At 40.3% G+C, this 26,868-nt stretch overlaps 1 protein-coding gene across 2 annotated transcripts in view; it reads right to left on the reverse strand.

Annotated features, from left to right (window-relative positions):
* Positions 1-12,161: 12,161 nt before the first annotated feature.
* The window catches only part of nf2a (NF2, moesin-ezrin-radixin like (MERLIN) tumor suppressor a), a 28,457-nt gene continuing 13,750 nt past the window's right edge, over positions 12,162-26,868 (reverse strand). The window contains exons 7-16 of one of the 2 annotated variants that reach the window (XM_078251321.1): positions 25,217-25,292; positions 24,495-24,629; positions 23,617-23,691; positions 23,364-23,477; positions 22,641-22,763; positions 22,029-22,246; positions 20,452-20,557; positions 17,994-18,112; positions 16,898-17,057; positions 12,162-13,616 (exon numbers count right to left, since the gene is read on the reverse strand). In XM_078251321.1, the coding sequence (XP_078107447.1) occupies positions 13,566-13,616; positions 16,898-17,057; positions 17,994-18,112; positions 20,452-20,557; positions 22,029-22,246; positions 22,641-22,763; positions 23,364-23,477; positions 23,617-23,691; positions 24,495-24,629; positions 25,217-25,292 (1,177 nt within the window). In that variant the 3' untranslated portion in view covers positions 12,162-13,565. Of the gene's footprint in view, positions 13,617-16,897; positions 17,058-17,993; positions 18,113-20,451; positions 20,558-22,028; positions 22,247-22,640; positions 22,764-23,363; positions 23,478-23,616; positions 23,692-24,494; positions 24,630-25,216; positions 25,293-26,868 lie in introns of those variants that run through there. The other variant, XR_013502013.1, reaches the window with a different exon arrangement.

The following is a 26,868-nucleotide window of genomic DNA, read 5'->3' on the forward strand; positions in this document are numbered from 1 at the left end:
CAGTAATATTAAAAGAATTTGACCCCAAACCATCAGCTGCTTGTACTTTGATCTATGTGAAAAGCATCAGTTAATACCATTATGAAACGACAGCACCAAACATTAAAGATATTTAAATGAGGTCTCGTTGAAGGATGTAAATTCAGTCAATCTTTTACTTCATGCTCCATTTTGCCTTTCAAATATCGGTAGCTTATCCAATTTCTCTGGTCTTTTAGGTCTATCCAATATGTAAAAGCCAGAGGACCCCTCTATGAATGAACGACCTCCTTATTAATAAAAGAACGGTGCTGCTCCAGCGCTTAGGATGTGAAATTACAATCTTCTCTCTCACTTTAACTTCTTTGAAAGAAATATATTTGAGCCAGGGGGATAATGCATTTCTGAATATATCCTTTTCTAAATTTCATTCATATCACTATTATTAACACTCACACATCATCATGGTTATCATACAGGAGCACTTTTACTGGAACTTGCACTGAAATGCTATGGTCGTGTTAATAATTATTGTATCCCCAGGCATGATAACATGAAAATAGAATCCATTAGCAGATCTGCCCTGCTCTTATTCTCTGAATTAAGAAAATATAGAGAGAACCCCATCCAACTTTACCCAGGGAACAGCAGCATTACATTGTCCTAAAAACCTTTTCACTTAGAATGTTAAAGCCATGACAGCCAGGGTTATGTAAGAAAGAAATAGCAACAATGATCTCACATGCTCCTTATTATATTTATTATAAAAAAGACTAACTATGGCTCTACAGTAAAAGAAGAATGCAACAACAAAAAACTAAAAAACTAAAAACATATCATATACGTTTTTCACATATACCAACCTGCATCCGTATCTTCTACATACATTGGTATCAACTCATAATGCCGAAAACACACTAATCAGCAGCAAAGTGCCGTTCGCCGAAATAATTACATTTTCTGCGGCCGGGAGGCGTGTTCATGTTTTCAAGTGGGAAGAACTTTTAGTTTCACCACAGAATCAAACAGTCACAGCTTGGAGCGGCTGCCCCAGCTTTCCATATACATTGCATGGCAGCTCACCGCAGGCTGCACGTCGCCGCTGCTTGGCCTGTTTTTGGCGTAAGGATGCTAACTTTTTTGCCTGCGACTTGTTAGCCTTAGCCTCCTTCTTATAGCATAATATCCCATATGTAGTCCTAAAGTGTATATTACAAAATGAAGACAGGGTTTTTGTTTTAAAATAAGTCAGCTGGAAACATTAATAAGTCAACCAACACATGGAGCTAGCATTAGCTTAGTCAGCTAGCTAGTTAAAGCAAAAAAATAAACGACTGTCTCCGGCTAAAGAATGAGAAGCCTGCTTTTGTCTACCTGTGTCTGAAAAATCAAGGAGCCATTTTTTTTTTAAATTACTAAGAATTTTGAGCAAGCAAATCTGCCACCATTTTTAACTGCTTATGTTTGACTTGATAGTTTGAAGGGATAGCAACAGTAACTAAGGGGATCTGGCTAATATATTCTGTATATTGTCATCAGACTATTTATAACAGAATACATATCAGTGCTTATACACTCCTGTCAACAGTGTAGACCAGTCTGGATACAGTTTTATATAGAAACCACACTGGCTGAATAATAAGGTGTCCTCTGTACAGAGTCAGAGGTGGCAGCAAATAGACATCTATGCAAATCAGTGACAAGCAAAGAGGTGACAAGCCAGAATATTTTACCTGCCCTAAATGCCAACAAATAGGTCACCAAACCACAACCAAACAACAAGGAGGAGAGGAAGTGGAGGATGTGATTTGGGGCGCAGACAAAAAGAAAAATAACAGTCTGGGACACTGGGACAGTCTGACAGCCACTGCTGAGCCAAGTAATGGCTACAAAGAGATTCTAATTATACTGCTCTAGATAGATTCATGAAACTTCACAATATGGGGAGTTTAATGTTAAATGTTTTTCTGTGGCTATGTGAGTCATGTTATAGTTTAAATTGTTTTTTTTTCCTTTTAGGTTTTACCTAATTTTCTGTTTTGTTGGCTGCTGGGATAGTCAGAGAGCAAGAGAAATAGAGCAGCGGAGAAGGATACCTTCACAGAAAGACAGAGATGACAAGAATGCAGAAGGAATAAAAATAATCTTTGCACGAGGTTTTAGGCAGGATGGAAAATGCTTAAAGCAGAACTGAAATATCCCATGCCAGCCTAAAAATAGAGACTAGGCAGGAGCACTTCCAGACCTGACAGTCTTTTGAGTTCTGTTTTCCTTAGCTGTTAAGAAACGGATAAAGAGGGACAGCGAGAGAGTAGAAGACTCTGCCAAGTTTGTGTGTGAATCCCTTACGCTCAACCAGGGATATTGGGATGTCTGCCACGAGGATGTTAGGATAGCAGCTTGGAGAGAAAGAGAGGCACATGAACGAACAATGCAACTGACATCACTCCACAGCAAGACAGCATTCTGCCCCAATCTCTGCCTGTTACATAACACTATATTACATACAAATTCCCTACAGTACAAATACAACAAGCTGGCATACTTGGATTCAGTAACAATTCCTTATTTTTTCCCATTTTGATTTTACACAGAAATACTATTCAATATTAAAGGATAAGACTAAGCAATATTTTCTCATTGTCAACAAATCCCATGAAAATTCAACACCAATGTAAGTCTGTTTCCCAATACTTCCCAACCTTGTTCATCAAAATATACCTTAATCGTTTTAAATAAACATTACTCAAAAAGGAGTAAATAGTGCATTTGTTAGGGACAATTTTGTAGTGTGATAGTGAAGTTATGGCTTTAAAACAAACTACAGTGCCCATGTTCATGATCAATTCATGAGTCACTAGCACACAAACAACACAAGGATAATGACACATTGGACACGAAGGGTGTGTCTTTACTGCAAGTACAGTCTCAAAAGATCAATCAATATAGAAGTGGAGAGGAGAGAGATGTGAAGGTTGAATCATCATCCCCTAAACACTTCTACGTTGTTGCTGCTGCTGCTGCTGCACTAGTGTAGAAATCATAAATAGAGCAGCCAATTACAAAACCACCACTGGGTTGCTGCTTCTCCACCTCTTCAACGTTTGGCCATCCATCGATTGGCCCTTTTGTTTTAACCTGGGGTTGTTCAGTCCATATACAGCTTACTGACAAATAAGGCCCTGTTTACATGAATACGCTTGCGGGTGAAAACGACAAAATATTTTATCAGATGTGCATTCGTTTAGATGGCGACGGCATTTTTGCGGCTTAAAAACGCAAAAAAGTGAAACCACCCTCCAGAGTGGAAATCTTAAAAACGCTCCACCATCGCATTACCATCTAAAGGGCAAAAACGCAGTGTGCATGTGTGTGTGTGTGTGTGTGTGTGTGTGTGTGTGTGTGTGTGTGCGTGTGTGTCTTGCGTGTGTGTGTGTGTGCATTGTTTGGAGCAATAACTCCACCTCCTCGTCTGTCCAGACAAAATTGTCAGCTTTTGTTGTTCACTTTGCGCTACTATGGAGAAGAGAGGGAGAGACGCAGGCGCGCAGACTTGGTGAATCGCATTTCACACACTTTTGCATCACCATATGCACGCAGATTTCCCCCCCCCATAACGCTTGTCTAAACGCGGAATAAAAAGTGAGAACGCAACGCCACTTTTGCGTTTTCTCCTCAGATCGTTTCCGTCTATACATAGCCTAAGTGTCTGCAGGGCGCCCACAGAATATTTGCAACATCTGAATGTGCCTTGTTGGTTTTTTGGATTTGAGACATAAAGACCTCTTCTTACTTTGTGCTGGAAAAAAATGTGCAAACAAGGGAGACTCAAAGTCAGCTGTTCTTCCCCGAAACGGGTCTCTGATGGAAAAATAAAGTGCAAGGTGAGGCGAGGTAGCCTGGGAAAACCCTGACGAACTTTTGGCAAATTTGAGATTTGCTCTGCAAGTCCATCTGGCCAAGAGCCCATTCAAGCCCATTTCCAATTTTTTCAAATCAAGGCACCAATCACAATCGTTGAGGCGGGCTTTACACAATGACGATAGCGCAGTGATGGCAAGCAGCTTTTTGTTTACATTCAACATGACGGCCACCGAAGCGCAGCAACCCATTGATGCCGCTGTCACTGCTACGTCACCCGGATCGTTGGTCTGATTGGTTGAAGGACTGTCCAATTGCGCCCAGAGGCATTTGAGCGGCGTCCGTTGGAAATGAGCTGTGAATGAACCTTCCCCAGACCCACTCTCAGTTACAACTGGCTAGAGGCTAGAGCCGAGGTGCTTTAAACAACTGTGTACACAGAGAGGCAGTGGAAGACAGTGGAAGGCCTCCAGCAGGAAAACATGAAAACACCTCATGCAAATCTCTTCTCCCTAAACACCTCTGATGCAAGATCTACAACACCGTGGCAGACATGTAGCTAGCTGCAGAAGTGGGTCAGTTAAACAGCTCAACATGAATGAACGAGGGGACGCAAGACTTTGCCGGAGTATTTTTTCCCCTCTTTGCTAGTATTTGGGTTTCTAACCAGACAGATGACACCATACAAGCCACCAGAGGCCTGTTGGTCAGACAGAGCTATGGAGGAAAGGCTGATCCCCATCTGTCACGCCACCAGATTAGGAGGTTAGAATGGAGGATATGTAAAGAGAAACTAATTTGAAAAAAAAGAAATTACAAGGTACAGGTGCACTGTAGAGCCCCTCAGGGTATGTGCATCCATAATGAGTTTTTAAAATCAAGGAGGGGAAAAAAACAGTTTCATTCACGGTCTTATTAGCCTTCAATATTCGCAAATAGTGTCATGTCAGCCAATGTCAAAGTCTCATTAATCCACAGTCTATACAATGATCTTCGGCAGACAAACCTTTTCTACATCCCATCTAGGGTTGGGTATCGTTTGGGTTTTTTTCCGATACTTGTGCTAAAACGATACTTTTAAAAGTGCCGGTGCCTAAACGGTGCTTGAACCGGTGCCTGAACAGAAATATATATAATATAAAAAAGGAGCACAAAAACGACAGTTGGCGACATTAAAGACCGGCTTGTTTATTGCTAAGGCCATATGGTCAAAATTAAATGATTGATTAATAATGTAATAACAATAACTTATAACAATAACTTATTTCACCAGTAAATTGCTGATAAACGACAAAAACAAGCACCAGATGGGAAAAGGGTATTTTACATACATTACATTAACATTTACAATGTAATGCACCACGAGGCTGGCGAGGCGAGTTTCAAGTAAACTCAAGTCTGTTGTTTTTCCGACAACAGCACGTTAGCTGCAGACTGTTACGTCTCGGTGTTGGAATCCTCTACAGGGAAATACCAAGGGGTAAGCCTCTCTCCACAACGCGGACCTCATATGGCGCCATTTTGATGCTAACAAGCACTCAGCCGCCATTACCATTCCATTGACTGCCATTCATTTTGACAGCAAATAACTTTACATTTGAAGCGTTTAAAGACTTTATTTGTCCATTGTTTATGTCTAAAGAAACACAACAATGTATAAAAGGCTCCATTACCTTGTATCTCACGTTATGGCTCCGTAGTAGACGTTTTTGTAAAAATAGGCTAACGATTGTGTCATGACCACGCGACTTACTGTCGCATAGTAGAGGAATTGCCATATAGTACAGGAGAAGCTCGCAGGCAGTTTCGACTTACGTTAGCTGTTTAAGTTTAATTACTAATGTTAACTAGCATTTTAGTTAGCAATAATTAGCCTGTGACTATGTTATCTCCTTACATATACCTACGCTGTCTGTCTCTGCAAGATTCTGAATGATTGAGATTTCTCTTGGCACAGCTACCAGAAGACTTCCAAGTTTCAAACATGTAGTCAAACTTAGTTGGAGGCTGCGCAGTAACGCTCAGCCCTCACCAGAAAAGTGCTTCTAATAGCCTTCACTGGTCTTCATCCAGAGCAACGGGATCTGTTGGTCCATTTATTTAACTGTCATGTATGTACGGTAACATCCCGTGCAGCGATGCTTCTGAAAAAAAAGAGTCAGGCAACGAAATTTTCGTTCTTATTCGGTCTCGTTACTACCGTTTACGTCGGAACCGGTGCCCTATTGGCACCGCGTTTCGGTACCCAACCCTAATCCTATCCTACTTCTATATCCTCTGGTGCCCAAGTAAAGTGTTGGATAACAGGGAGGATCATGATGACCAATGACTCCAACAGCAGCACCAGTCCCTGAAGACAGAGAGAGAGAGCAGTAAGTAAAAGCAGATAAAAGAGGAATTGTGTGATGCTGACGAGCAAAGGAAGAACAGATATTACTGAAGATTGATCCATATCACAATGAGAGAGACAAGTAGATATTCATATTATAATTTATAATAGACTGAGACAATTAAAACAGCTCATCGTTATCTCAGGGCCAATTTTGAATGTATTCATAGCCCCTCATTAAGCTCTGCGAAACAGGCAGGCAGCAGCTCTTCCTTGAGTCTAACAAGGTGATTTTTTGAAAAGGGAGATTTAATTTTTTTTTCAGTAAAAAATACCAAACTCATTTCCATCCTTGCTAACTACGGGCGACATAATGAACCCAATCATGGCGATTTTCCACAGGTATTTCACTCAGAGACATCTGCATCCTGGAATGAAAGAAGATACTAATTTGGCTGGAAGGACCGAGAAGGATTTTGTGATTCTGTGTGTGTCTGTCAGAGTGTGGGTGCATGAATTTGAGCAAAATACACATATGCCAGCAACCTGATGCAGCATGGCAAAGCTTCCAAGTGTTCAAATCCTATACACCCCCTGCCACCACACTGAGTCCCCAGGGACTGTAAAAATGTAATCACGCTAAAAATATGTGTAAAGGGGGGGTGACACACTATCAAATAATATACCAGCATGAAGAGAAACAGAAAGGAGTAATGTCATGAGATTCGTACTGAATATCTAGTGAATAAAACACATTCCCACAGGAGCAGACAGGCTACTGCGCCTCACCCCCACACATCGAGGCAAGTAGGGGATTTCACCACTTTGAGGAAATGTTTCATAATGAAAGATTCAATGGATCCTCCTCCTGGCAGGACAATTCTGATAAATGTGCTAATTACTCACAGAGCATGCAGTCACAGTGTACACACGTACATTTAGATGTCTGTCTGTTCATATGCCAAAACTCTAATGCGCTTACATCACTACTAAAACCCACCTTCTCGAGACCTTATTGAAATTCTTGTGTAGGCAAAAAGACTCATCCTGGAAGGAAAAAGAAACCAAACGTTTAACTCCCACATCAGGGCGTTATGCTGCAGAGTATTCCATGAATGAACATGTCAAATTCTGTACATGATACTCAGATTAAGACTAATACTGTTTGCTTGTAGTATAATAAAATATTTTCTTTACTGTGGTGGATACAGTCCAGTGACTTTGAGTGAGTTAATTGATAAACCCAGAATATCATCCTTTTTCAGATGCTTGAAGCATACAAGCATGACTTGAAGCATACAAGCATGACTTGGCACCAAATTCAGTCAGCAAAGCTGGAGAACTAAGATCTCCGTATGGTATTTTTAGACCTTACTAATGCTTTTGGCTGTACACCACATCAACTATCGGAAGAGTTTTGATGTTGCAGAGTTCCGAGCATTTAGTGTTTTCTAGGTATTCAGAGATTACTCATAAAAGTGGAGTTTACTAGATCATGGGAACATGTGGAGATGGGTATGACGGCAGACTACAATTCTACCTCTACCTTTTATAATGACATCGAAGGCAATCATTCAAACATTAAGGTACTGTATGTGGTAGGTGGAGAAAAGCAACAGAAGCAACAGAAAGGGATGTACTTCTTATCCATCAATGCACATTTGAACAGTAAGTATGGTTTGGGTGATTTGCAGGTTAAAGGATGTCCAGGTTAAAACTGTGCTACTGAGAGACAGGTTTTTTATTTGTCTTGGTAACATATAGACATTGTTTTAACAGCCTTTAAATGACTGTATTTTAATGTGTTTTTAAGAGCTGCTTCACATTAAAATGAGACATTGGTTATACTACCTGGATGTCTAAAAAAAAATGTTTTACCCAAATTTAACCCAGTTTTTCTTTTAAGATAGATTCCTCTACGTTTACCCTACAAATCATAGCATTAAAGTGCTCATATTATGCTTTTTGCTCTATTGTAGTCCAGCCTTTACTTCCGTGATGAACGTGCGTCACTTTGTAACACATGTTATAATGCTGGCCTAGCTGCTAGCCTGGCACGCCCTCATACTCTGCTTCTGACTGGCTGATAGTCCTTACCTAGGTACTGCGCGTGTGCGACTCCCAACAAAGATGGAACAGAAGTGTGATGCCTCACTCTGTAGCTAAAACAGAGAGCTCAACACACAGGGTGAAAAGAGGAGCTGCAGCAATGTGCAGTACAACAAAAATATGGTGTTTTTTGAATTTTTTTTGAAAAAAAACATGTAAACCTATTCTGGTACAACCTATAAATACAATTATAAAATGAGCATAATATGAGCACTTTAATGCTTACTTGGGCTGTGACTGTCAAAGACACAAACCTTTATGAAAGCTCAGATTACACCACTACATTATACCACTAAATTCAAATAATGAGTGAATTGGCAATGGAAGGCACCAATAGAAAGTGTCTGTGAAACTGGTGAAGATTAACTCAATAACTACTGTTTTAGCTTAGTTTCAGACTGAAAGCAGTCCTGTGATAAAACAATGCAGTTGGTGGAGGTGTGAAACCGGTGAAACATGAAATACGATCCAGGAAGTCCAGTTTGAGTAACAGATTAATGTGTTTCAATGTTGATCAAACTGCAAAACACTGCACAACAGTATAAAAATCAGAAACAGGATTTTAAAACTCTCAAGGAAACAACTGAACAAAATTTTATTTTTAGTGCCTTGCCAGATGACGTTGCTTAGCGGCAGCGGACGACCCTGCTCTATGAGGGGCCGCCAGGGACATTATTCAGAATTACCTTTCACAAACACATGTGAAATGCTCTTACATACACTACTGAAACACTCTCACATAAACAACTGAAAGATTATTCGCTCGCACACACTACTGAAACGCTCTCACACATACAAGTGAAACGCTCTTATAAACACTACTGAAACGCTCTCACGCGCAACACTGAAACGCTCTCATAACCACTACTGAAATCCGTTTCAGTATTGCGTGTGAGAGGATTTTAGTTGAACAGAAAGGCATTTCAGTTGAACAGGAAGGCAATTCGGTGTAACAGTAAGGTGGCTGGGAAAATGACACAGAATCGCCTTCCTGTTCAACTGAAACGCCTTCCTGTTCAACTGAACCGCCTTCCTGTTCAACTGAAATGCCTTCCTGTTCAACTGAAATGCCTTCCTATTCAACTGAAATCCTCGCACACGCAATAATGAAATGGATTTCAGTAGCGTTTATGAGAGAGTTTCAGTGTTGCGCGTGAGAGCGTTTCAGTAGCGTTTATAAGAGCGTTTCACTTGTATGTGTGAGAGCGTTTCACTTGTATGTGTGAGAGCATTTCAGTAGTGTGTGCAGCGAATAATCTTTCAGTTGTTTATGTGAGAGTGTTTCAGTAGTGTATGTAAGAGCATTTCACATGTGTTTGTGAGAGGTAATTCTGAATAATGTCCCTGGCGGCCCCTCATACTGCACTGGGACGGCAGACTGGCTCCATTCAAATTAACTGATAGTGGAAGTTGCATGCTTTGTACACCCATCAACCCCATCTGCGTTTGCTACCTAAAGAGAACAGTCATCATTATTCACACAACCAAAATAGGTTGCTTGACAACAACATGTACACACAAGTCATTTTAGATGTTTTGACAAATGACCAATGATGTTATTGTTCTTTTCTCGGTGTAAGATATTTTTTTGAGGCACTGAGGATGCAGGAAGGTTAGGATGATGAGGCAACATTTAAAGTTTCTGATACTTTTATTCATAAGGTGGGGTTTTTAATGTTCAAAGATTGAACATCAAAGGGAAGTTGCACAGTAGGCTACAGACACCATCTCCATAGCTATCCTCAAAGATGTATTAAAATCAATGAAGGTGAGGTTACAGATAAGGCTCAAAGAATCTAAAGATGTAGCAGAAGCGCACAGCCTTCTTTATCCACATCAAAGAAGTTCAACAGGTGCAGATGGCAAAGAACAGGGTCACACAAAGGGTAGTCTTTGTCCTTGACGTTCCACTTCCTGTATTGCTTCGTGCGGAAGGAAATTCCAACGGATGCATGTATGCCCGTTTCTTTCCGCTTTCTTTGTGTTGGAATTTTAAACTCCGGTGGACTTATGAGGACTATGGTTAATTGCTCCTCAGATCTCTGCAGGGTAGATTGAGACATCTAATTAGACTATCTGTCCAATTTGAGCATCTCTTGCACGACTATTTTACAGTGGCTCCGTGCGGAGCTTAGCGCCGCCCATGACGATTGTGATTGGTTTAAAGAAATGCCAATAAACCTGAGCATGTTTTTCTCCCATCCCGGAATGCTGTGTGGAGTAACCAGACCTTCCTCTGCTTTTATGTTAGTTCTACAGTTTGGCCAAGCACGATAAGCCAGATAATATAAATGATCTAGCAGCAGAAATTGAGAGCAAATGGTCAGAGATTAATTTGTCATCTGATGTGAATATATTGTTGCATTTGCCTAGTGTTAAAAAGAAAAGAACTAAAGGATATCTGAGCTGGCATATTTTAGGACAGGTATGGGCGGGAAGAGATTAGCACATGGGAGTAGATTTGAGGAAGCCGTTGATAAGCCCACAGGAAATAGCAAGCTCCACCATAGCTGGTGCAGATAAAACACACAATAGATGGTTGTCATTAGAGCTCACGGTGTCATGGGAGACAGAGGCATGCGAAAGGAAACACAAGGTGTTAGAGCTGAAGCGATGGGGCTGGACAGTTAGGGTGTGAGAGGTGAAAGTTTGTAGCAAAGTTGATCTTGACCTTACAGTACATTACATAAGAGTATGCATGCGCATTCAAACCAAAGATGGCAGGTGCTGTCCACTTCCTATTGTTTGGCAGTTTCACTTTTTGCTTCATAAACATTTGGATTAACAGTGCTTGTCTGGTGTTTAACATGCCTGCTGCCACGTAAAGTAGTGTGTGTTAGTGCTTAGCTTATTGTTAAATCCTCTATCACAGTTTATGTATTTGTATACCATGATATGATTTGATACTGTAAATCTTCTGGTGGATAAAGGTACTAGTATTATAATGTTAAATGCATGTACCTGCAGAAAAGTAATACAATGTTTCTATTTGGATTCATAATTTCAAAATTGGCTGTTGTACTAAGCCAATAAAACTGCTACTGCATCATTCTTTTGACGCCTGAATTGTCTCTGAATGGAGGCTCACTCTGGATTATGACAAGGGTTTATCCTTCCTATTGTTTTAGCTTGTTCTATATTCAAGCCCCTGGCAGGTGCTGTGCAGTCCCCATCGATTCCCCTCACCCTGCAGTAAACTGAGAATGTGTGTGTGTGTGTGTGTGGTGTGTGTGTGTAGGTGTGTCGTCAACTGTGATCCCTTGAGAATGGACAAATGACAAAAAATGTGATTCTTCCCATCTCATCCCCTCTTCCCTCTCCCCTGTTTCAGGAGACAGTGTTGAGGCAGAGGCAGCAATGACGGAGAATCTGTGTGTCTGTCAGTTTACCTGATGCCCCCACAGACCCTCAACCCCAGTCGGAGACCCAAGGGAGAGTTGGCTCATGAAGACGCCTCTTTTGTCACAACACTGACAAGCCAAGGGAGGCCATTCTCCAACTGCCCAGAGGTGACAGAGCTGTGGAGAAGTCCCCTGACCTCAGCGCCACTCACTCTGTCAGAGAGCTGTCAGTCTCAGGGACCCAACACCACGAGAAGGGACTCACATTAAAGAGTTAACACGCCCCACTAACCAACGCATCCGTGAGCACACACACACAAAGACCTTGTCACTCAAGCAAACAGAAGACAGAAGATGGAGGGTGCTTACGTAACAATCAATTCATCTGAATAATTTCAAAGGTGTAATTGGCTGTCTGTTTGGGTCGGGTGGAAGAGGCTCTTGGCACTGGCAATATCAAAGCTGACATTTATCAACGTCTGCCACACAATAACTAACACAAAGTTATTTCCTGATGGAAAAAAACTCAAACATGCAAAAAATAAAAATCTGACCTGATATTCATTTATTTTACAAGCAAAACATACCTATCTGTTACAATGTTTCTATGGATATGTATATCTAGTAATAAAGGTACTTTAACTCTGCCTATTTCATTTGAAATACTATCCTTGTTAAAAGCAGACAAGAAGAAAAAAACTATATTTTCTTCACATTATTATTCATTCATTATTATTCCCTATACAAAATAAAATTGCTTTCAGAGGGAAAGAGCACATTAATTCAGAAGACACATTAATTCAAAATAAATGCAAATTCATGTTTCGAAAAAGTAGTTGTCTTCACAAAAAAATGAGATAGATGATGGATGTGCACCAGCTCGCATTTAAAAATCACAGTTCCTTCATCCAGTTTGAATTCCAAGAACAACCTAGTACAAATGGCTGGCTCTTTACCTTCGAGAGCAGAGCATAGTGCATGACTTCTTTACAGGATGTAAACGCAGGTCCTCATGTACAACATTTTGTGTACATTCCCCATAGAAATAAACATGGGCACAAATTCTGAGATTTAAAAAAACACTGCTCACACAACACAACCAAGTGGATTGAAGAAGTGGATTTTTGTGTTGAGAACAATATCCACCACAGTCCATCAACTCCCACTATTAGTAATAAATGGCTGTTTAAATGTATCATGGCAATGAAATGCCCTGTTTCTGCTAAATGAACATTACATTTTGTTATTTAAACATGCCCTTGAAACAAGAAAACAAAAGCAGAATGAAGTTATTAAATAAAGAAAGAAAATATGGTATTATATGGAAGAATTTGTTGGCATTATGAATCAAATAGGCTGCCTACTGTATAACCACTAAATATCAAATATTTGAGTCAGGGTAAGGACAACATATCAGCCATATAATCAATTCCTTCTCTTGTTCAAATGTATCCCTTAGTGGTTTATTTCCATTTGAATTTAAAAACAGGCAGTCAAAAAAATGTAGGTCACCCCATTTGGACATGATATAATAACTATTCTAAACTTCACAAGTAGGGTCTCATTAGAGCCACAGCAAAACCGGAGCAGCAAAGACCTTTTTTATTTCTTCACACCTTTGTTCTTTGACAACCCACACCCAAGTTCACTACGAAATATTCGTGAAAGATGTGCTGTATTGCACACACACTTACGGTAAACACACTCCATTTTTTATGAATCACAGATTTAGTGCAGGGACATTATGCGTGCATCCCTGTTTGTGCGTACACATGAGGCCCCTGGAGCTGCTGCAGATCAAGGCAGTGGTCATTTGTGTTTCATAGTGCTTTCCCAGGAAATGGAGCATAAGGTCTTGTAGCGTGGCCATCATTTAAACTGACATAGGAATGTAGAATCATGAGGCACTTGGCAGTTGTGCATCCCCACTTTTACAGGTGTGTAGTTTAAAGTTCCTCAAAGAAGGCAACCCTGGACTTGGTGCTCTGTAGTGTTAACTGTGGAGGAGATAAGGACAGACCGGATTAGTTTTTTTTTTGTTTTTTTTATCTGTGGTGGAAGTAAACAAATGCAAAATATACTGCAGTACAGTGAGCAGGCGAGCAAAATCCGAAACCAAATGGCAATCCTTACTGGAGACTAATGGGTAACACTTTACTTGAAGGTATCTACATAAGAGTGACATGACACAGTCATGAACACATGACACTGTCATGACACAGTCATGACACATGAACCCTAACCTTAACTCTAACCCTAACCCTAATCATAACTTGTCATGACAAAAACTGAATGACACTTACTAAAAGAAGCATTATGTCATAAACGTTTATGACTTGTTTATAATGTTTATGACACGTTCATGACAGTGTCATGTCACTCTTGTGTAGATACCTTCAAGTAAAGTGTAACCGACTAATGTCACTGAAATCATCACCTGCCCTTTCCCTCAGCCTTTCAGCTGGATCCAATCCTGTGATATCTTTTAATGCATGCACCATGCACCAGCAAAACATAGCCAATGTGTGGGAGGTCAACAAGCTTGCAGTGTGGACGAGTCTCTGTAGTCCTGGGGAGCTGGTTGCACTTCAAGTCTTAATAATTTAAGTCTTACTAAAACCCCTCTTTCATGAGAGCCTCCTCGTGTGCTAGGATTAAGTAGAGTTTCATTCACTTGTTGTATTCCATATACCGCAACGTGCTGCATTGTGGAAAATAATGGAGCAAACATTTTTGACTGACTAAAGTTAGTTCAGCTGCAATTCAAATGAAGACGTAAACACGTGCATGTTTAATCCAGTCCTCTGTAAATTTAAAATGGCTCTAGAAACCGCAGCATGTTGTTTCCCTTTGACGAATCAAAAACTAAGTGATAATAAGGAGAGGATAATTGGAGAGTTTGGACACTTTTGTGTGTTTCCCCGAGCTTTTTCTATTTTATTGAATCCCCAATGACATGCAAAGGCATGCAGCGTTATTGATACAACTTAGACTAAAAGTAACAATCAGGTTCATTCCGAGTTTATATAAAAAAGAAATATGTCGTTTTTTTTCAAACTCTCTACTACAGGGAGAGCAGGATGGGTAGAATATCAATGCCAGTAAGAGAAAGTACTGTTAATTGTTTTTTCATCCAGGTTTAAATGAGCTGGTGATTGATTAGTTCAGGCCACTGGCTGTGCATTTAACCCCTTTAGCACAGCTAAGCATTACCTCTACAGCATAAGGGAGCACTTCTTTAAATTGACTGGGCATACCTTTTCCCCTCTTTAACATCTGTAGGGCAAAGGGAATTAAAGCTGCTGCTAAAATAAATATTAGACCGTGGATGATGGAGAATAGTTTGGGAAATCCAGGTTATTTCTGGAGAATGTGTAGATGGAAGGACTTAAGCAAATCCAGATAATGTGTGGGCAAGGGATGGATTTGCAGCATAATGTTAACAGATCACCTTCTATTGTCCCTGCTGACAGGCAGCCTGAAGTATATTTGTGAGTGTGAAAGCCTGAGTGTGTGTATCTAACGCAGCAGCATTGTACTCCACACTGCCCACAGTTTCCTTGCTGGAAAGAGCAAGAACTCTTTATTAAATGTCTCAGGTAATAATATTGTGAATGGCGCAAATGTAAGCTATTTCCAAAGAGGAAATCCTTTTGTATGTTATTTCGATATGCAGGAGAGCACAATCAGAGCAACCCAAACGGTTGACCTCCTTTGTGTGCCACTTCACACAACAAAAAAAACTTCCCACAGAATCATTGCAGCTCTTGGGTTGTGATTCAGGTCCTGTGAATGAGCTCTCCTGGCAGGCCAAGTGCTACCAGAGCAGAACCTGTGGCCTGGTAGAAGTGCAAAGGCGTTGGGCCGTGTTAGGGGGACATTCATTAATCATCCGGGGGGTGTCTGGATAGAGAACACTTTGCCCTGATGCTTCTAGATTGTAGTAAATTCTAGTTGCTTCTAGCTCAGAGATCTGTGCTTCGTTGCACATTCTCTCTGCTCTTCATCCCCCCCCCTCCCAGTCTCCACCTCATCCTGTTCCTCTCTGGTAGCCAACTTCATAGTACATTCTTAGTACTTCTCTGTGACTCAGCATCCCTTAAACACCTCATTCTCTTCCAACATTTTTGGTCAACTTTAGCTTCTCCTAAACTTCTCGCCTGGGAAAAGCTGACCGTGTGCCCCTTCCCTCACAAGATGAATGCCGCCAAACTCTGGTTTTTTGATTATGTTAGCTCCTTCTCCCCCTGCATCTCAAAGGTGCAAATCATGACAAATCACCAAACGAAAATCAATTAGTGCTCTTTTAACAAGTAGTATTTTACAGTGGGATGCTGAGAGCATAGCTAAAAAAATTTTATTTGGTACATTTATTATAATTGCAGAGATACTGGAGTGGGAAGATAAAGAAGAATGAGTCTCCAGTTTATCAGAGGACAGTAAAAATAGAATCTTCTTTTTATAACAATTTCATTTCCTCTGACCAATCAATTTAGAAATATACCACATGCTGAAGGAGACTTTTTTTTCTCACTTTTTATGTGTCAAATACTGTAGCTAACTTTTACTGATAGAGTCGGCATAAGATGCATACAAAAACACAGTTTTCTGTCTCGGTTGACCTGTGATATTTTATTCTTTATATATATATATATATATATATATATATATATATATATATATATGAAGTAGGTTTGTGCTCATGGCATGTAGCAAGCTAAAAGGAGAGGGGCGGGTCGCACACACACACGCTAGAAGCAGGGGTGCAGATATATGAGGGGCCGCCAGGGACATTATTCAGAATTACCTTTCACAAACACACGTGAAATGCTCTTACATACACTACTGAAACACTCTCACATAAACAACTGAAAGATTATTCGCTCGCACACACTACTGAAACCCTCTCACACATACAAGTGAAACCCTCTCACACATACAAGTGAAACGCTTTTATAAACGCTACTGAAACGCTCTCACGCGCAACACTGAAACGCTCTCATAACCACTACTGGTGAGTGGCATGAGAGCGTTTCAGTAGCGTGTATAAGAGCGTTTCACTTGTATGTGTGAGAGCGTTTCAGTAGTGTGTGCAAGCGAATAATCTTTCAGTTGTTTATGTGAGAGTGTTTCACATGTGTTTGTGAGAGGTAATTCTGAATAATGTCCCTGGGGCCCCTCATACAGAGAGATCGTTTTTATTTTGGGGAGTATTTTGTGGCATGTGTTACAATGTGTGTTATGTGTCCAGCATGCAAGCAGCCGAGCTGATAGCTACCTTTTTAAAGTTGCTGTGCTTGCTGGTCCCCTGCTCAGTGTTCTGGTTGTGAATGACATCCAGAGGAGTTTCCCTCTCTTTCATCTTCAGACTTTCAATCTCAGTCTTCAGCTCGTTCAGCTGCTCCTGCAGGTGCTTGCTCTTCTCCATGTACTCGACTCTAAAAATAATCAAATTGCAGGTTGGGACACAGTTTAGCAGATTCTATATTGCCTTCTATATCCCCATTAGATTTAACTCAAAGAGCTAGTATTTTTTATAGCTGTTATGAATAAATATGGCAACAATGGGCATCCTTGTTTTACTCCTCTTAATAGAAGCAATGACATAGAGATATAATCATTATTGATAAGTGTTATGCATGTATTATATACAGTAATACTCTAACACAATGAATCAAGGATTTGTAAAAAGAAATTCAAAAAAAAATCTTTTTAGAATCAGTGTTGTATAATGTGAAAATGTAAATGTCATTTTAATACCAGCGAACTTAAAAAAAAAAGCTGTGTACAATAAACTATAATAGCAGGTGGCAAAAGGTCTTCCAAAATAATGGAAGGCAAAAACTTCAGAAAAATCTCACTCGTCAACATTCTCGTAGTGCCACAATTTATTTATTTTGTTATGTATCTCTCAATTTCATCACAGTCTTTCTTTAAGTCTTATGAACAGTTATCCACCAATCCTGAACCGGTAGTCTAATAGGTAATTAGTATTTTAAAAACCTAATTACCTAATTACATGACAACAAAGACCTAGGTAATGTATTCAACTCCGCAGTCAGGGTCATACTTGTCTGCAATCACTGACACAAAGAGCTAAAGAAAAAGAAAATCTTGAATGCGTGCAGTGACGTCAGTGACAGCTAATGCTGAGGGTCAATTGCCTACCTGAACTCCTGAATCAAAATTTGCATAATAAAAAGTGATTGTGTTCCTCCGAGGACAATCCCAAATTAAGTTCCTGAATCTTACCCTAACACATTTTGAGCACATTTAAAATTACTCTAAATAGATATTCATCGGATAACCAATCCCTTCTGCTGATTAACAATTCAGTATCAGGTCGTATCAGCAAAGTAAGGCTGGCCACTCACTTCTCCTTCTCGATCTCCATGGAGAGGCGTTTCATGTCGGTATCTTTAAATTCAAAGCTGAGGTTCTCCTTGCTGAAGCTCAGGTCTGGAGGCATGCTGTCAGATGGCAGTCCAGGAGACTAGGAGGTGAGATAGAAAGAGAGATTAGAGGAAAGGAGGCAGTGTAGACAAATTGCCAGGACAAAAAATGGGGCAGAATAAAGAAAAAGTGGTAGTGATAGAGAAAGGAAAAGATAGGAAGGGTACATTATACAAAGGAGGTGTAGATAAAATAGGGGTAGGATTGAAGGTGACAGTATATAGAGGGGAAGAGGAGGAATGCATGGAAAAGACATCTAGGACACAATGTAGACAGAAAGAACAGTTACTGTAAAAAAGAGAAAGGGAAAAAAGAATGACCACTGTGATGGTCACAGACCACAAACGCACAAATATATGCCTTTAGATCCTAACCAAATATCTGAAATGCATTGGCCACATGTCACCTCAGGAGTCTGCTGGATAAGAAGTTGACCTACAGTAATACACAATATAAATGTAAATCCATTGGTTGGTGTGTGAATCCAAACTACCGTGTGGATACATTCAACGTAAATACGGTGTACCTACATACTGGACGAGCAGAGAAGGCAATTTGACCAAGTCTGGTGGAAATAGGAACGGAAAAGAATGTGTACTTTACAAGTGTGTACTTTAGACGTGAGTGTGTGAGTATGTGTAGATGTATTTTCACTCATGAGCTAATAACTGTAGGTGGGGTTCCAGTGGCAGCATGTATATTGTATGTATGTGCACCAGTGTGTGTATGTGTTTAGGCTCTTTATTCAAAAGCTTACAGCGAGTAGTTCCCTATCAATGGCCAGCATATTGTGTGTGTGTGTGTGTGTGTGTGTGTGTGTGTGTGTGTGTGTGTGTGTGTGTGTGTGTGTGTGTGTGTGTGTGTGTGTGTGTGTGTGTGTGTGTGTGTGTGTGTGTGTGTGTGTGTGTGTGTGTGTGTGTAAGCAGCTAAATGTGCAATGTGTGGGTTTTTAGCATGTTGGAAGCTCTCTGCCTGTTCTTATGCAAGTTTCTTCTGTTGAGTGTGGCTTTGCAGGTCTACAGTTTGTGTGTGTGTGTGTGTGTGTGTGTGTGTGTGTGTGTGTGCGTGTGTGTGTGCGTGCGTGCGCGCCATTAGCAGTCAAGCTAAAGCTATAGTATGCGGTTATTTCCATACCAACAGTTTGCAGCCAAAACTAGGGACAGACATGGTATTTGTCTGTGGGGTGCTACTGAATGTACATTCATGCCCTATTGGGAGTGCATCTATGTACTGTACTGTATACAGTATGTGTATTCTGCCTATTTGTGTTATGCAAGGCTGTAACTTTCAACTGTTTACAATGTTGATTTATTATTATGTATAATTAATGATTTTATTATTCCCTTTATCTTTAAATATAAAAGAAGAAATAAATGCCCATTATAATTTACCACATTCCAGAGTGACGTCTTGCAATTGCTTACTTTGTCTGACTAGTACTTTTGTTTTTATAATTGGTCATATTTATAAAAAAAAAATTAAAACATGTATCCAGGGATTATGGATGAAAAATGCCATTTTCAGTCATGTAAATTACATTTACAGAAATGTATGTTGATCTGCAGTTATCTTTCAAGCAAAAATGTCAAACTTTTAATGGTTCCAGGTTTTTAAATGTGAGAATGTGGTGCTTTGTCGGTCTTAAATAATCATGAATAGAATATTTTTGGGTTTTGGACTTAAGACATCACTTTGAGCTCTAGGATATTTTGATCAGCAACAGATGCTTTCTGAGGTTCTACAGACCACATGATGAATTGATAATAAAAATAACTGTTAGGTGCAGACTAGTCTATGTCCTTCACGTTCCACTTCCGGGATTGCTCCGGTGCTGCAGGAAATTCCGCCTGATGCATGTATTTTGCGTTTCCTTCTGCTTCTTTGTGTTAGAATTTTAAACTCCGGTGAATTTACGAGGACTATTGTTGAATGCTCCTCAGGTCTCTGCAGGGTAAACTGAGACAGCTAGCTAAACTATCTGTCCAATCCGAGTTTTCTCTTGCACGACTATTTTGCAGCGGCTCTGTGCAGAGTTTAGCACAGCCCATGACAATTCTGATTGGTTTAAAGAAATGCCATTAAACCGGAGCACGTTTTCCTCCCATCCCCGAATGCTATGTGAAGTAGCCAGACCCTCCTACAGCACACTTTGGAAGAGGGTCTGGCAAAGCGAGACTAGGTGCAGACCAATAATATGCACCGTCGCTAATACATCAATAAGCAGAATTTCTATTGATTTATTTCCTGCCATAATTGATTAATAGTGTCAGCATACTTGTTTGTTCTTGGCTTGTGCATTATGTACTTATGCGTTTTAAGTATATTTGAGTAAAAACACTGTGAGAAAAAGTCTGTGTGGGTATGTTCTAGGTCTGTTACCGCGTAGACAGCCCTGCTGGTAATCTCCAGCAGCTTGTGCTTTGCTCTGCGCTCTGACTCCCTGGCTTCCTGCAGGTCCTGTTTCAGCAGCTCAGCCTCCTTGGCCCTGAGGGACAAACAGACAGACAGATGCAGTTAATACTTTAATTCACCTCCTAATCATTCAAAGGAGACAGAATCATCTCAATTGAACCCAAAATGATATTACATAATCGGGATCATCGGTACTCGACGAACCAGGAATGTCACTTTGTTATTACCAGGTGATCAATGTATCACCCAAGCAGACAATCATTTCTGACTCCATTATACCACTATTGAGTTTGCACACAGACAATCAACGCAGGTGATTACATTTATTTTGATTGTGTTCCTGAACACTCCGCAGTTCCTGGTTGATGTGGGGGAGCTATGTGCTTCAAGGGTTTGAGTGGACGTAGTCATTTACATGTTGAGTGCCACAGGTTTAAATTTCTCTGGTGCAGAAAGTGCTCATCCAGATATTGCAGTTACTCGCAAGTGGTTAATGGTGCCCATTTGAAATGATTGCCTAATAAATTGTGAAGTAGAGGCTGTGAAGTGATATTTTTAGTATCCGTGTATAATGTTTTATTATGAAAACGACTTAAGTTCTTTGCTACAATGAATTGGCATCTATCAGGCTTTACAGAGTGCTGATCGAGGATCTCTCATCAAGTCATCTCCTTATCCATCCTCCAAAGAAATTTAAAAAAAGTTAACAGTAGATATAAGTACTGGATTTGAACCACTCTAGGATGTAACAGAAAATGACAAAGGCACAGATAAAACACGGATCAAAAAGTCAGTGTCAGCACAGGGGAGCTTCAAAGTGTATTAAAACAGACTGCTTGATAGGGACTCCCACCATCAATCGAAACTACTGCTTACAATTAACTAGCACAAATGAACTGCCGCACCTCAGACCTAGGAGGAGAGCTGCTGAACAAAAAGCTTTCTCCCTCTTCCTTCTGTGTGCCGCAGCAGTCTGTAACCGCATGATTACCTGCTGCAGCACAATAACAAAGCCTTTAAAATTAAATGATTTTAAACAAGTTAGAAGTTCTTTGATCGAGCAATTTAAATGCAGCTGCGTTACCTAGCTCTATGCTCACAGCATATCAACCGACTTCTGTGCTGCAGAGCAAACTGAAATGCAGCGGCATGTTTGTGCCCCTCTACATTAAACAATATAGTGACTTAAAAACATTTGGGAGGTTTATGACTTGGGGAGGTTATTTAGGAACTGTGTTTTGATGCTCCTGAAAGACATCTTCCACAGTTCGAGGTATTCACAAATAAAAGAAAAAAAACTTGGAAAGTAAGTAAGACATGGGGATAAGTTATTTAAAGATCTAAAAAAAAAAAACTATGCATGCCGTGCAGGTGCGTTTGTGTGACGAATACAAATAAAGAGAATTTGTGTATCCGAGAGACCGAGTTGACAGAGAAAAAGCAACATAGTGCCCAAAGCTGGATCAGAATCATATTCACTGTAGCATGGATGGCTGTACACTCTACAATTCATCCACGCGGCCACTTGTTCCTCCTCTCCCCACCTCCTTTCCGATTCCTCGGCCATCTTGAGTGCCAGCATCTCTGCCTCCAGCATCTTCTGCTCCATGAGCCGCCGCTCCTCTTGGCCACGGATGGCAGTCGCTTTCATGCGTTGCATCTCTGTCTCGGCCTCGGCAGCTTTCTGGGCCAGCAGCTTAGCCTCCTCCTCCGCGATCTGGGCCTTTTCAGCCAGCAGGTCCGCCGTCTGCTCCGTACGCAGCTGGAGAGGAGCGGGAGGAGGAAGGGCAAACACAAGAAGGGGGAAAGAAAAGAGGAAAAATGAAAATATGAAAATGGAGCAAAGAAAGAGAGGTGGAGTGAGAGACGAAATTTGTGCAGAGAAAAAGAGGGGGAAGACAGGGAGGGATGTGCAAGAGTACAGAAGGAGTGGGGGAGATTGACGGAGAGTGACAGTGACAATAAATGGGACAATAAAGGGAAAGAATGAGTAAATGTGGAAAACAGGAAACACTGGGAGGAAGTGAAGTGAGGCTGGTGTGAAAGGAGCTCAATTTGACATAAATAAGTTGTTATGAAACTTACTTACTGAAACTATATGTCACATAGCCAACAAAATGGTGGCTTTTGGATTAAGCTAACCGATTGAATCTTACCAGTGCATCGTTGGCCATGTGAGCCTCGTCCTGCAGCTGAATCAGCCTCCTTTTCAGCTCGTCCCTGGCTCTCTCTGCCTCCTCCCGCAGCTTCTTCTCCTTCTGCAGACGCTGCCTCTCTACCTGAACGAACATCCAGGTGGAGTGTGGACAAAGAAGAGAGGGTATGGTGGGAAACATTAGTGAAAATATGGACAAAGAAAGAAAGAACGAACAAAAGACGGAATATGGTTGACAATGGACAAAGCACAACTTGGATCCAGGTGCACCTGAATAAATCAAGTTTAAGAAGTAACTTTAATTTGACAAAGCAATGTTCATCAATTTTTGGATTCTTGCGTTTCCTCCCTTGAAGTGCGTTTCTATCCACCTGTTTGGATGTGCATTATCAATTTGAGCAGAAAAAACCTGAGTGGAAATGCTGGAAAGTCGCTAAAAAGTTGAAATATTGCAAAAATATACGTAATTATGTCCTCTTGCTGAGCCCTCTTATTCAGCAATGGTTTAATAGCACCGTACTGCAGACATAGTGCCAGCAACTGTTTATCTTGATGTGTCCAACTCACAATATTTTGCATACCAGTAGAGGATGGAAACATTCATTAACTGCCATTTTCTTTTGCCGATGTTTTGTTTAGAATATGCCATACATTTGAATGGAAAACTGGCTATTGACAAGTTTAACCCCATCCCTTCTTCTTTGTTTCTCCGTTATCAATGTACCTGTTTCCTGGCCCTCTCCTCTCTGGCCTGAGACTTCATCTGCTGTACTTCAAGTGAGTTCACCCGCCGCCGACGCACAAACAGGTCATGGTTCCCTATACACAACTGGAGAATCTGCACAAGAGAAACAAAACCAATAATGTGTGCTATTTACAAAGTTAAAATGGTTGGTAAATCCCAAAACTCTATTCGCCAGCCACTTCCAGTAATTCTTCCTAAATTTCACTATCTCTACCATCTCAGCTGAACTCACCAACTTGTTGACTCTTAGCCGTGAAGAGTTGAACTTGAAAACACTGGTTTTTTTGTCCACAGGTTGAATGGTAAACTAAACATTGAGGAAACAAGAATATCAGATTTTTAATCAAACCACAAAAGAAAAACACCCATCTGTTGGGTAAGGCTGAGCAATATTTTTTAAATCAATATCACAATGTTCAAATAAAAACATATGTTCATGAGATAAGACCTCTGCATATGTTAAAACAAGAAGTTAATGCACTAACTTAAACCAACAAAGTGTGATGCTAAAGTATCGCCTATATATTAGGGGTGTGAATCTTCACTGGTCTCACGATTCAATTCGGTTACGATTATCCTGTCAACGATTCAAATCGATTCGATATCACGATGTGTCACCTCCTCACACATGGTTTTCATCGACAAATTCAAGCAGTCACACACACACACACACACACACACACACACACATATATATATGTATATATATATATGTGTATATATATATATATGTATATATATATATATATATGTATATATATATATATATATGTATATATATATATATATATATACACACACACACACACACACACACACACACATATGTGAACTCCCCTTTTTATTGTATCTGCTCTCTACCTGCTTCCTGAATGTAGTGGAGTCTGAACACAGCAGACAACAGACAAAAGGAAAAAAGTGGAAAATCAACAAGTGACATCAGTAGGCAATAATCGATTATGGTCCATCACTGCATTGATGCAGAATCGTCCACGTCCGCATTGCAATGCATCAATGAAATGATAAATTTCAACGCCCCTATTATATACGTATCAAAAAGTTATCTTCGACCAATCTTTTTCATTAGAGAACAGCAGCAGATTCTCCCACCTCCTTGTCGCTGTAGGAGATGTTGCGGATCTCATTCCAAGGGAAGGAGCACTTGGGTGTCAGCCTGTTGTCCGGCTCGTAGATGTGCAGACCCAGGGCATCCACACCCAGAAGAAGATCTGTTCCCTTTTTATTCTAAACAACATACAGCAGAGTAAACAAAGCTTTTCTTCTACCCAAATGTGAAGGGACACTAGTGACCTTCCAGCCAACATTTATTTGTCCTTGCATTTAACAGAGGTGCCATTGTGGTGGCTCTACTTGCCACAACTATTTGTTAGTGTTGAGCTGAACAATGTAGTCGCTGGGTGTATATGCAGTCTGGGCTTGTTTACTTGAAGATTAATGCTACAGTGATTTACTTTATCTGAGTTTGACATATTTTAAAATGCTTCGGCCTTGTAGAGAATGCACTGAACAAGGCCCCTCAAATAAACTTCAGTTTAAGAGTTGTGACAGGTTTGCTTCCGCTGTGACTCACCTGGAAAAGATCCGGTGTCAAATCACAGTTCATTATGTACCCCCAAAACATACACATTTATTTAAAAAATGCTCAAATAATTAAAATAATACATTCAACTAAGGGACAATTTAGAACAGGAGAGTCCGACTGCTATACCCCACTTCAATTCATAACACCACAGTGAAATTGACATGCCTCTTAATCTCTCATAGAGGCTTACAGTACTTTGTAAAGATATAGCAAAGCAGCACTGGCTCACCCTGATTAAAAAGAAATTGATGCCATACATGTCCAGGTCCTGAGCTATTTTTAAATACTCCATCTCAGCTTCATCCCTGGTTCAAAGACAGACACAAAGAGACAGAGATTGAGAGGGATCCAATGGAATGGAGAAGAGAGGGATGGAAGAGTGGGAGGAGAGGAGAGGTGCAGAAGTGGAGAGAAAAAGGAGATCAGACCAGGTCATGCTTGATGGAAAAGATGCCTCCGAGACTCTAAATACTCGAGAAATCAAATGCACAAAAATCTTTTCTTCTTCTCCTTCTGCAGCCTGGTTGGCAGATATGTTGTGATTTCAGGATCAACTCAGCAAAAAAAAAAGAAATCATTAGCATACTTTGATGGTTGAGGAAAAATCAGGGCATGCTTCCGCCTTAACTTTTAATAACTTGCGGTTGGATATGGGTGGTGGGAAATTGATGATTTAAGCTTCATCAAAGTTTAAACAAGACAGCATTATGCCAAGTAAACAAATTCTTAACTAGGTTGGATGCTGACTCAGTACATTCTGACTGTGGAGTGGATCAGAGGAAATTTTAATGGTAATGCTGTGGAAGTGTAAAGCATTAGAGTTGCACATGGCAAGTAAGTCAGTTACTTTGATGATGACATAAGTTAAAAAAGAATATGAGCCAAAATAAAGAAGAAATTAACATTTTAACTTTAACTTTTGTCTTCGATCAAATAGATAAAGTAGAATCTGAATAACATTTTGCCAATTTTAGTTTGTTCTTCTACAGCTGTTTGTGTTAACAACAATTAACATTTGAGAACTGTAGCTGTTTAATTCTTTTTTCAAAAATTAAAATGTCTAAGAAATATACATCAATATGAATTCAACTTATTAATAGCAATGATGAATTGGCCTAAAAATGTGATTTACACATTAAAGATAAGCTTACTATAGGTAAAGTAGCCACTATGGTAGCCATACAGTTCAGCTTAAGGATTCACTGTGCTTTCCACATGTATGTTTAACATTAAAACATGATGTATAAATTATATCCATTAATTTTCCTCCATGTGGCCTGGTTTAATATGCAACTAAATGTTATACAGTATATGTAGTAGGGGGTCCCTACAGCATCTCTCTTTCAGCTAAGCCCAAAAAACGTTGAAGACCCCTGAACTAAATGCTAGCATGCTCACAATGAGAATGTTAAAATGCTGATGTTTACCAGTTCTTAAAGGAGAATTCGGTTTAATTTCAACACGTAGCTCTGTTGTTTGTAAATGTGGAGTGCTGTCAGTAGCAAGAAAAACTAAACCAATCGGTGCTGCCTACACCGTGTTATCCTCCTGCTAGCGTTAGCACCCAACAGGCTTAAACAGGGCAAGTTTTAAACGTGTTTTAAGCCTCTAAACGTGCTCGAAATGTCATTACAAGTGCCTACCCATGTGCAGTGGTTCCTTCCGAGGGAACACAGAGAATCTGACTGCTGTAGATGTGACAGAAAGGCATAAAAGCTGTGTTAATCCAGCCAGTGCACATACCTCTGTTTGTTTCCTGTTTTCCGGTCAAGTCCACACTAGTCGATTGTCGAAATCCTACAATCCAATATTCCAGTCAGATTCGCTGTGTTCCCTCGGAAGGAACCACTGCACATGGGTAGGCACTTGTAATGACATTTT

Source organism: Sander vitreus, chromosome 5 (genome assembly GCF_031162955.1).
Source record: "Sander vitreus isolate 19-12246 chromosome 5, sanVit1, whole genome shotgun sequence".
NCBI classification, from domain to species: Eukaryota; Metazoa; Chordata; class Actinopteri; order Perciformes; family Percidae; genus Sander; species Sander vitreus.